Here is an 11,966-nt window from a genome sequence, read left to right on the forward strand (position 1 = left end):
GACAAGCTTTATGGGAACAACTGTTAGAGCACTGCTCGGTCGAACTCGCATGCGTTGCTATCTCAAACATGTTTGTCAATTTTAGTGATCAAAACTATAAGTCTTGATTTCTAGTCTACTTATATCTAAGTCTCGGACTAGGATAGAAAGTGTAGTTGAGCTCAATACTCCATGGCGATCATCATACAAAGACGAAGAACTATTCAAGGAACTGGTGGAACTTCATCAACTAAAAGGTATATGGAGACTTGAACTTATCTATCACTCAAAAGTCTATCTACTCTATCTCCTATCTTGAGATAAAAGTCGTTTTGCTATATAGACTTTGATTATACACATTTGCTATTTCGAGCCGAGTTTATCTCGCTTATCAATTTCTCGAAATATGTGTTGGTAAGCTTTCGCTTTGGCCAACTTCATCTTTACTAGTGACGAAAGTCATGTTAAGTTTCAATCACTTGAAAATGGCTTTGACGAAAAATGGTTTGTGAACAACAACAATATAACGCCCTCTAAGAATGTTTCAATGATTGAAATGAGAGTTTAGATTATATAACCATGGTTGGATATAAGCATTGTGTGGTAAATCATACATGTATAAGTCCTTATTCCTTGAACCAAAGTATGCGTACTTTGCTGCTCAGAAAAATCGGAATTAGAGTCCACGTACCCAGTCCGCAAACTGTCGTAGGTTCTCATCCCGAGAATTTCTGATGTAGTTTGTGAATTGAAAACAAACTTATTCTGGGTACATAAGTCCACGTACCAGTCCGGGTACTTAAGTTGGTTATTTTCTAAAAACGATTATTCCTGAACTTAAACTTATATAAACTAAGGAATGAAAGTTTGCAAACCGTGGCTATAAATTTCATGAATTGATTCGAGTGAATCAAATCGTTTTTGTTTCAATTGTGTCTATTATAAAGATCTAAGCAATTGAACAACTCTCTAACTAGTTAATTTGAGTCATTTGAACTAGTTGTGGTAAAGAAGAATATGGTTGATATGAAAGTGCTCATATGACTAACCATTTGGTTAACTACTGTTGCACCAACTAGATGTATATGTTTGGGTACGGTTACACAAACCTAGATAAACATGCATTTCATTTGTGTGTAACAAGCTAAGTTTCGATCTAAAAGTTGAAAGATATTATCTTGAATCTAATCAGGTTTTCATCTAACGGTGAATATTGAATGCTTTGTTACTAAGCTAACATTGATTGCAAATCCTGATTTGAAAGTCTATATAAGGGAGAACTCGAGCAACTGGGAAACCTAATCCCCACACCTCATGTGTGATACTAGTTGTATTAGCTAGATTCGATTCTCCTTTAACCTTAGGTTTCTATTGAGACCCTGTAGGTTAACGACTTGAAGACTTCATTGGGATTGTAAATCCAAACCGATACTACTTTTCTTGTAGTTGTGTGATCTGATCTTGTTGTTTCTATTGTACTAAGTACAATCGTAATATTGGCTTGAGATTGATTTCTCCGATAGGCAAGATATAAAAGAAGTCACAAACATCTTCGTCTTATCGTTTGTGATTCCGCAATATCTTCTTTCGCTAGTCGATTAAGATTATTGTGAGGTGATTGATAATTCTAGGATGTTCTTTGGGAATATAAATCCCGGTTATCAATTGATTCCTGTTCACCTTGATTTATCAAAAGACGGAATAAAAACTCGTAGGTATTTCTGTGGGAGACAGATTTATCTATTACTGTAGACTTTTCTGTGTGATACAGAATTGTTTATTAAAGTCTTCGACTTTGGGTCGTAGCAACTCTTAGTTGTGGGTGAGATCATCTAAGAGAAACAAGTGCGTAGTATCCTGCTGGGATCAGAGACGTAAGGAGACCAACTTTATCTTGGATCAGTGTGAGATTGATTGGGGTTCAACTACAGTCCAGACCGAAGTTAGTTTGTAGTAGGCTAGTGTCTGTAGCAACTTAATACAGTGTGTGTTCAATCCGGACTAGGTCCCGGGGTTTTTTTGCATTTGCGGTTTCCTCATTAACAAAACTTCTGGTGTCCGTGTTATTTCTTTTCCACATTATATTTTTTTATATAATTGAAATATCACAGGTTGCGCGTTGAATCGATCAATTGGGAAATCCAACCTTTGGTTGTTGATTGAAATTGATTGATCCTTGAACATTGGTCTTTGGTACCGTTCAAGTGATTTCTCTTGTATTCAATTAAACTCGCAGATTTCTATTTGCTTGAGTAAGTATTGAATCAAGAAAGAGAAATATAACTCTTTGATATACTTTTATTAAGATTGAGTCTGATTGTCTAGTTGATTCTCTTAAAAGTATATTGGAGTTAGTCCATACAGATTGCTATTCGAAATATTGGGTGTGGTTGTTAGACCCCCTCTTTTTCAACAACAATGCGAGCAATCTAATCTCCCTTATATGAACCTGTTTTCTTTATAGAAGGCTTTAATGCTCTCTTAGGGACTAAAGACAAAAATAGTGGCCTAGAAGTTGATGATCCTGATTTTGAAAACCTTAGAAACTTATTCTCTGTGTTTAACTTGCATGATCCTGGTTTTTCTGGACCTAGGTTCACTTGGTCCAATATGCAACAAGGTCCTGATTTAATTCTTGAAAGACTATATAGATGTCTTATAAACCAAACTGCTTAAGATCTTTGTCCTAAACTTTGTGTTAACAATCTCCCCAGGGACTCCTCTGATCATTTCCCAATGCATATAGGTTTTAATTATGAGGATATTTGTATGCCTAGACCTTTTGATTTTATGGCTATGTGGATTGAGGATCCTACTTGCAGAAACATTATTGCTAATTCTAGGTCTGTCAATGTGGTAGGTTCCCCTGCTTACAAGCTTAAAGCTACACTGTAAAGTACTAAGAAAGGTCTAAGAGTTTGGAATAAGTCTTCTTTTGGTAATATTCAAACTAATATATCTACCATTAGGAAAGATTTAGCTGAGCTCCAACTCTCTAATCCTACTGATACCAGTAATACTTCTAGAGTCAAAGCCACACTTGAGTACCTTTACAACTTAGAAGAGTTATATTGGAAAGATAAATCTAGGGAGGTTTGGTTCATGAAGGTGACAAAAATTCACCCTATTTCCATAGAGTAACTCTCTTTAGGAGGAAAATAAATGCCATTAGATGGATTAAGAACTCCTTGAATACTATTCTAACTGATAAAGATATATTGAAACTTCTTTCATAGACTATTTCAAAAACCTATATTCTTCCCATCCTCAACAGTTTCAGGATGAAATTCTTGCTGATCTCCCTATTAAGTTCTCTGCTGAGGATAACACATTCTTAAATATTCCTCTTTCTCCAGAGAACATTTAGAATACTGTTTTCCAAATGGGGGGGGGGGGGGGGGGAAGCTCATTGACCTGATGGCTTCACATGTCTTTTTTATCAAAAAAACTGGGATATTGTGGGAGATGCTGTCATTGATATGACACAAACCTGCTTCAGAACTGGGCATATTGCTAAGGTCTTTAACCATACTAATATTGCTCTTATCCCCAAAGTTCCTATTGCTGAACTTGTTTCTCAGCACAGGCCAATAGGGCTCTGTAACTTTATTTAGAAAATTCTTTCTAAAACCATGGCTAATAGACTTAAACCCTTTATGAACAATATAATTTCCCAAAATCAAAGTTCATTTATTCCTAAGAGGAGTATTTCTGATAAAATTCTGCTAGCCAATGAGGCCATATATGTTGTCAATCACAATGACAAAGCTGAAGGAATAGCTGCTATCAAACTTGATATGTCCAAGGCTTATGATAATCTAAAATGGGATTTTCTAGAAAATGTTTTAACTAAAATGGGTCTCTCTAACCACTGGGTTAAACTCATAAACCAGTGTGTGTCTATTGTCTCCTACTCTGTCCTTCTTAATGGTAGCCCAACTGGGTTCTTCTAACCTGAAAGAGGCATGAGACAGGGATATCCTCTGTCTCTTTATCTTTACATCATTTGCTCTGAAGTTTAATCCTCTTACATTGATAGTCTTCAAAAGAAGGGGATTTTAGAAGGTATCAAAGTTTGTAAAGATGCTCCTGAAATGACACATCTTTTGTTTGCTGATGATTCTCTCCTTTTTTCAAAAGCTAATTCTCAAAATTTTCAAGTCAGTAAAGACTATCTTCAAAAGTACTGTCTGGCTTCTGGGCAAGAAATAAATTTTGAAAAATCTGGTATTTTATTTAGTAGGAAGATTCCTGAGCATAGAAAAGCTCCCTTGGCCAATATTTTAGAAATCCAGAGCAGGGATTTAGGAGAAAAATAGCTTGGCACTCCTACTATGTTCCAAGACTGTAACATCCAGACACATATGGTTATTCTCCAAGCTGTTGATGCCAGAATCTCTATATGGCTTCATAAGCTCTTGTCCCAAGATGCTAGAACTACTCTAATTAAACATATTGGCCAATCTATTCTCCTATTTCAAATGGGAGCCTTTCTTATTCCTAAGCATCTTTGTAAACAAATGGACTCTCACTTCTGCAAATTTTGGTGGGGTGAAACTTTAGACCCAAAAGATAGGAAGTTGCACCTTCTTGGTTGGGACATTTTATGCTCACCCATAGTTGAAGGTGGTTTGGGCTTTAGGAAGGCTGAATTAAATAATTTGGCTATGCTAGCTACGAATGACTGGAGAATCCTGGAAAATACTAATTGCTTACTGGGCACTGTTCTTAAGGCTAGTTACTTTCCTAGAACTGATTTCTTGAATGCCAAGTGCACTGGTAAGTGCTATTGTACTTGGAAGTGTCTACATGCCATCAAAGAACTATTCAAGCCTTCCATTTCTTGGATAGTTGGGGATGGTCAATTTATTGACCCATGGTGTGAAAAATTGATACCTACTTTAGTTGTGATGTGTCTAGACTTAACATCCACTTTGATAATGCTTCTATTCATAAGATTATCACAATTCCCTTAAGCCAGCTTTGCACTCCTGATAGGAGGGCTTGAGATCTTTCAAAGAATGACAAGTTTTCTTCTAAATCTGCCTACATGGGACTCAGAGGTCTTAGGCCCTCCCTTTCTAAAAATCTTTGGAAGCGTATCTGGAAAGTCAGAGTTCCTTACGGAATTCAAGTTTTTATTTGGAGAGCAGCTAGAAATGCTTTGCCTTCCAGAACAATCCTTCACATAAGAATGCCTATGCATAGTGTGGATTTTCCTAGGTGTACTGATCCTTATGAAACTATTATGCATGCTTTGGTCCTTTTTCCCTTTGCTAGCAGAGTCTGGTTCATCTCTGATTTCAACATAAACACCCAATTTTTTCAAAACAAGTCCTTCATTGATTGGCTTCTTTTTTTGTTAACTGACCCTCAGTCTAAACTCCCTGATGAAGATCAAAGTCTTTTTGTTGCTATCTTATGGTCTCTTTGGATTAGTAGAAACAATTTCATCTTCCAAAATATTTCTGAAAACCATACTAGTGTCCTAGCTAGAGCTAGAGCTATGCTTCTCACTAGAAAAACTAATTTGACTGTTTCTACTACTACTTTTGTCAGTATTTGTGATAAATGGATTCCCCCTTCTTTTGGTCGGATTAAATGTAATACTGATGGTGCCTTTGATGATATTTCTGGAGCAAGTGGTGCAGGGTATGTGATGCGAGATTTCTCAAGAAAAGCAACCTTTTGTGCGTCCTTAGTCTTTGAAGTACATTCTGCTGAAGCAAGAGCCATCTGGGCAGTACTGAAGAAATCCTTGGAGCAACAATTAACTCATATCATCATTGAAAGTGATGCGAAATCTCTCATCGACCAATTTTCAGCTGGGAAATTCTAAGGGGATTCGCGTACGGATGCTATATTTAAGGATATTCATTTTTTCTCTTCTAAGTTAGTTGCCTGTGTTTTTAGCTTTCAACCTCGTTATTATAACTTTGTAGCTCATGAACTTGCTTTGTGGGCTAAGAAAAACAATTCTACTATATACTGGTTTGTCCCTTTTGTTTGGCTTCTACCAACAATTGAGGAGGACCATTAGCCTTTTTGAAGGCCTTTGATTATTAAAAAAAAAAGAAAAAAAAATCTCCGGTGGGTTTGTGACTGCAAAGACATACGCGTCTACTACTAAAAATGCTATTGTCGAATATTAATTGTACCATTGTTCACTATTAATTCGAATGTTGGATAATAAAAGTCAGAAATATTAATTTGGCTATCGGCTTCCCGAAGATCGATCCGAAACTTTCATGAATTATTTCTTCGTAGCAGTTGATTTTGCAGACTTACATTTATTCACCTCATATCATTCATTTGCTGCTGTTTTCTCTTCTGCAAGTTGCAATGCTTTGTGTACTTACTGATACTGCATCTTTCTTTCTTTTGTAAGTTGCAATGCTGTGACATGGATGGAGCGGTTTTGGAATTGTATATCTTCACAATTTGCGGTTTGGAGTTTAACGTGAAATTTAATTACAAAATTATTAAAAAAAACACTATATATGCAAATCATTAAATCAGATAAATTGACTCCATTAGACTATAATCATGTAAATATAGTATGAGCAAATTATTTGCATAATGGAATATCCCAAGGCATACGCAATTAAGAAATTTCCCCGGTAAGGCTGTGAGTCCGTGACGGTCCGTTACTACATTTCTAAATTAAGGTCAACTCCCACATTGTACTCGATTGCACCATTTTTTTCTCAACTCATTGAGTCTGACTTTTTCGAATGATGCTACAAGTCTTTATCAATAGTTGTCTGTCCCTCAGTGTTCATCCACCAGCTATTTAACTACTTGATCATTCAAGAGATTTGAGACTGCGAAGAGAATTGTTCAAGAGAAAGCTCGAGAAAGAATGAAAGATCATCAAATGGGTGAATGTTTGTTATTTCTTGTTGGTGTTATGGTTTTATCCATGGCACATTCAAAAGCTGATCAGAATGAAAATTGGTGGAGTGAGACTGTTCCATACAAAATGGGTACGGAAAAGATGACAAAGTTACATTTTTACTTCCACGACACGGGAAATCCAACGGCTGTCAAGATTGCTGAAGCGCCGGGGAGTAACAGTTCTGCAACAAGGTTCGGGGAATTGTACATGACGGATGACCCATTGAGTGAAGGACCAGACCCAAATTCTAGACTTGTCGTTCGAGCTCAAGGCTTATATGGAACTTCTGGAATGAATGAGTCGTCTTTGATTATGGGCATAAGTCTTGTTTTCGTAGGTAACAAGAAGTTTAATGGTTCAACCATCAGTGTGTTTACCAGGAATCCGATCACTCATAAAGAACGGGAATTTGCGATCGTTGGTGGAACCGGATATTTTCAATATGCCCGTGGGTTTATAACTGCTAAGCCATACTGGGCTAATGGTAAAAATGCTACTGTGGAGTACAGTTGTACTATTGTTCACTATTGAATCAAACTTTGAATAATACGAGTATTATAAAAGTTAGGTTTGGTAGTCTCGAGTCTCTTGACATGAAAATGTCTAATTTGTCTATCCAACACGATTTATAAAGGGGCTATCAGTTCTACTAAGTGTTGATACCGTTTTATATAGGACAAAAAAATCCCACCGATCCTGATCGTTGGATCGATAAAATGATATCAACACTTAGTAGGACTGGTATCCTCTTAATAAATCGTGGTATCCAGTGTTGTATCCTTTGTTGTTTGCGATTATTCCTTCTCTTTTCATTTCTTGTATGGTGTATGGTTCTCATAGCAACGCGTTATTGGTATTGTTTACATAAGAAATTTAAAATCCGGATTGGAAAAATACACCCACCAGTTGACCACAATATAAAAAAAACGATTCTAAGCAACCTCCACCCCCACCACCTTCATCTCATCCTAATTTTTCCATACCACTCTTAGGCCAAGTTTTATGGGTGAAAGGTGTGGGATGATTGCGACAGAAAACCGTGGATGTAACTACGGTTCCCATTCTCTCTGGAATACGAGGAATGGTGGAGGGAACCTATAAAAAAGAGCGAGGATTAAAACCTCGCCAAAAAATACTGAAAAGCGAGGATTAAACCCTGCTTGCATTTATCTTTTAATTTTATATATTAAACAAAATATAAAAACGAGGCCACTTAGTATTGCAGAGAGAAAATATAAACTTCCAAGCAGAAGATGATGCAACTCTGAAGGAGATAGGAGAGGAGTATAAATTCGAAGTCCAAGGAAAATTCAACCTGGGTTACCATCGAATGAAGGATGGAAATTTTGAAGCAGTGTCTTTTATCCTGGGAAAGCTGATCAAAATCACCAAGGATCAGAATATTACGACAGTCAGCTTCACTAATTTACATTCCTGCACTACTCGTCTAGATAATTTTAATTGGAAAGGTCCAAACTTAAGAAGTTTACTAAGTTATATAAGGTTTGTAAATGGGTTTGAACATGATATTAATCAGCAGAACTCTCAAAGGTCTATACATGATGTTGGAGACAGCTCTCCGTACCTATCTTGCAACACCTGAGGTTTCTATCATTCTGGTAAAATACTCTTTTGGAGGAATGTTTCAAGACTAGTTACAGAAATTCAAGATTTTATGACTTTTCAGCTGAAAAACGGCAAGGGAATTCGATTCTGGTATGACAAATGGCGGGTGAATGGGTGTCTCAAAGATCTATTTCCTGTTATCTTCAAAGCTTGTGATAACAAACAAGCTTCTATTGCTGATATGATTCGTGAAGGAAGTTGGCTTGGTGTGTTTAATCACACTTTAAATGCAAATGAATAGTTGGAGTGGGAACATTTAAGAAGAAACTTGGGTGCAGTTCCAGAGTTGGTTTATGGCGAGGATGCAGTTAATCTTTTTGGCGACAACTTTTCTACAAACGCCTGTATGAAAGATTGCACTTTTAGTAAGTACTTGTGGAAGAACAAAATTCCTTCAAAGGTCAATTTCTTAATGTGGGCAGTGTTCAATAACTTTTTGCCAATAAGAGATGTGCTTCGACACAGAGGGGTTGAAATTGACAATGCAGCTTGTGTAATGTGTAACTTGGTGGAAGAATATGCAGATCACTTATTCATTTATTGTTCAACAACCTTTGAATTCTGGGATTATTTCATAAAGGCATTTCATATTTCATGGCCTGTACCAAGTACAATTCTAAAGCTTTTCAATGCTTGGGAATGGAATGTCTTAAATGGCAGGTGTAGGGAGCTATGGTGGTTACTGCACTATGCTTTGATTTCGGTTGTCTGGGATGAAAGAAATAATATACTTTTCGGTGGAAGACATAAGTATGTTTACGAGCTTATTCTTCATGTTAAGCAGACACTCATTATGTGGTGTTTTGAGCAGGATACTTTTCGATTTATTGACAGTACTCTTTTTTTTTTTTCTTTTGCTAAATTAATAAATTTTCATTCCAAAGAAAAGATTACATGTTTAGGAGAAAAACAGATTTATCACCTGACTATTCCCTTATTACATTCTCCCTTCTACAAAGTTTGGATGCTCTATTAGCTAAAGATATGAAATTTCTGTTAACATAATCTAATTTTGACAAGAAAATATTGTTCAAAAGAAACTGACAGTTATCTATTATAGTTTGACTGAACCAACCCAGTTGGTTGTTATTATTATTTAAATAAGTGATTGCATTTTTTTTGCATCACTGCGAAAGCAGAAACTACTTATTCCTTTATCTTCCATCCATTTTATTCCTTCTAGTATAGCAATGCACTCTGCTTCTTCCGATGTTCTTTATACTCCTTTGACAAGTTTGCATCCTTCAAAGGTCCCTGCCATATCAGCTAAAGCAAGCCCAGAATCTGCTTCATTAGTATCTTTATCATAACTTTCATCATAGTGAAGAATACTACACATATCAGGCAGACCATTGTTGTTCGGGACCTGGACAGGTGCAGGTAATGTAACTGGCTGAGTATGTGTTAAAGGAATACTACACCCACCATTTGACTGCAATATAAAAAAACGATTCTAAGAGATCTCGCCACCACCACCTTCATCTCATCTTAATTCTTCCATGCCACTATTAGGAAAAGTTTTATCGGCGAAAGGTGTGGGATGATTTCCACAGAAAACCGTGGTCATAACCACGGTTCCCATTCTCTCTCTAATGCGAGGAATGGTGAAGGAAACCAAAAAAAAAAGAGGATTAAAACCTCGCCAGAAAATACTGAAAAAGAGAGGGTTCAATCTTGTTGCATTTCTTTTTTAATTTTATAATAAATAAAATCTAAAAACGGGGCCACTTAATAAAAGTACTATGAATACCTAGTAAAATATTTGTTCGTTGCCAGAATAAATCTCACTGTTGTTTTATGCTAAAGTTTTCAGTCTTACCATATTTTTTTATTTGATATGCTATCTCATCACTGGTTAGCATCTTTTCGTTGTTTCATTTGAGGACATGTCCTTTGAAGTGGCAAAGAGAAAACTCAGTCGGTATACACGAGAGAAAACTAGAAGAGAGAGGATATGTCCAATATAATCAGATGAGATCGGTTGTATTACTTCGCAAATGACTCGTCCCTTGGTCATCAGATCAACCAAAAAACAAAAAAAAAAAGAGAAAAAAATTGGTCTTGCTCTCAAAAACAAATATTCCCTAAATTTCCAAGTCTCCCAAAATATCACCTCTTGAGGAAAGATTTCTACCATGCCTAGTTTCATAAAAAAAGTCTCCCCAAATCTCTGAAAATTACAAATCAATAGCTTTTAATTCTCCTTCGAATAACGGGGGTATTGGAGTAACTCTTACGAAATCCTAATCCAATAACATGAAGTTCCATAGAATTTAAATAACTTCAAAAAAATCTCTATCCAATTATAAGAGACATTAGAATACTCTTCGAAATTCTCTATTGACTAACAGTAGATTTGGAAACTCTCTGGAAGTCATTTAATCTTCTTACATAAGAAGATTAAAATACGGTTTGGAAAAATATACCCATCAGTTGAGAACAATATAAAAAAGCGATTATAAGCAACCTCCGCACCACCACCTTCATCTCATCCTAATTCTTCCATACCACTCTTAGGCTAAGTTTATGGGAGAAAGGTGTGGGATGATTGCTACAGAAAACTGTGGTTGCAACCACGGTTCCTATTCTCCCTCGAATGCGAGGAATGGTTGAGGGAACCTTAAAAAAAGCGAGGATTAAAACCTCGCCAGAAAATACTGAAAAGATAGGATTGAGCCCTGCTTGCATTTCTTTTTTAATTTTATATATTAAAAAAAATCTAAAAGCGAGGCCACTTAATATTGCAGAGAGAAAATATAGACTTCCAAGCAGATCGAAGATGATGAAACTCTGAAGGAGATATGAGAAGAGTATAAATTCGAAGTCCAAGGAAAATTCAAACCAGGTTACCATTAAATGAAGGATGGAAATTTTGAAGCAGTGTCTTTTATCTTGGGAAAGCTGACCAAAATCACCAAGGATCACAATTTACGACAGTCAACTTCGCTAGTTTACATTCCTACACTACTCGTTTAGACAATAAGGTCTGTAAATGGGTTTAAACATGATATTAATCTGCAAAACTCTCAAATGTCTATACGTGATGTTGGAGACAACTCTCCATGATTGTAACACCTGAGGTTTCTATCATTCTGGTAGAATATTTTTTTGTTACGGGTGAAATATCCCCCTATCCACATTTGGGACATTTGAATCTATAGGAGACCTCAAAACCAAAAGTTTGGAGCCCCTATAATAACCTGGCGTCATTAGGGGCTACCCTGAAAGAATTAGGGGAGACACAAGAGGACAAAAAAGGTCACCCTAGCGTAAAATGAAACCATCTCTTATCGGGGAATTTTCAAAATGGAAATTATACCCTCCATAATCGGTAGTTTAATCTGGTGTGCTGCATTTTTGACCACGAAGCACATAATCGGTAGTTCTTTCCATAATCGGGTGTATGTGTGTACACAATCGGTAGATATTAGCATAACCGGTAGTGTCGGTGAATGTAATCGGT

At 36.4% G+C, this 11,966-nt stretch overlaps 1 protein-coding gene across 1 annotated transcript; it reads left to right on the forward strand.

Moving 5' to 3' along the window:
- Positions 1-6,841: 6,841 nt before the first annotated feature.
- Positions 6,842-7,408, forward strand: LOC113281250 (dirigent protein 2-like). Its single transcript, XM_026529979.1, has one exon. It carries the CDS (start codon positions 6,842-6,844, stop codon positions 7,406-7,408), a length of 567 nt encoding a protein of 188 aa, XP_026385764.1.
- Positions 7,409-11,966: the final 4,558 nt, after the last annotated feature.

This window comes from Papaver somniferum, chromosome 1 (genome assembly GCF_003573695.1).
Source record: "Papaver somniferum cultivar HN1 chromosome 1, ASM357369v1, whole genome shotgun sequence".
Classification (NCBI taxonomy): domain Eukaryota; kingdom Viridiplantae; phylum Streptophyta; class Magnoliopsida; order Ranunculales; family Papaveraceae; genus Papaver; species Papaver somniferum.

Excerpts from the sequence above, each read along its gene's own strand:
- LOC113281250 (XM_026529979.1), top strand. The coding sequence starts at position 6,842 with ATGAAAGATCATCAAATGGGTGAATGTTTGTTATTTCTTGTTGGTGTT.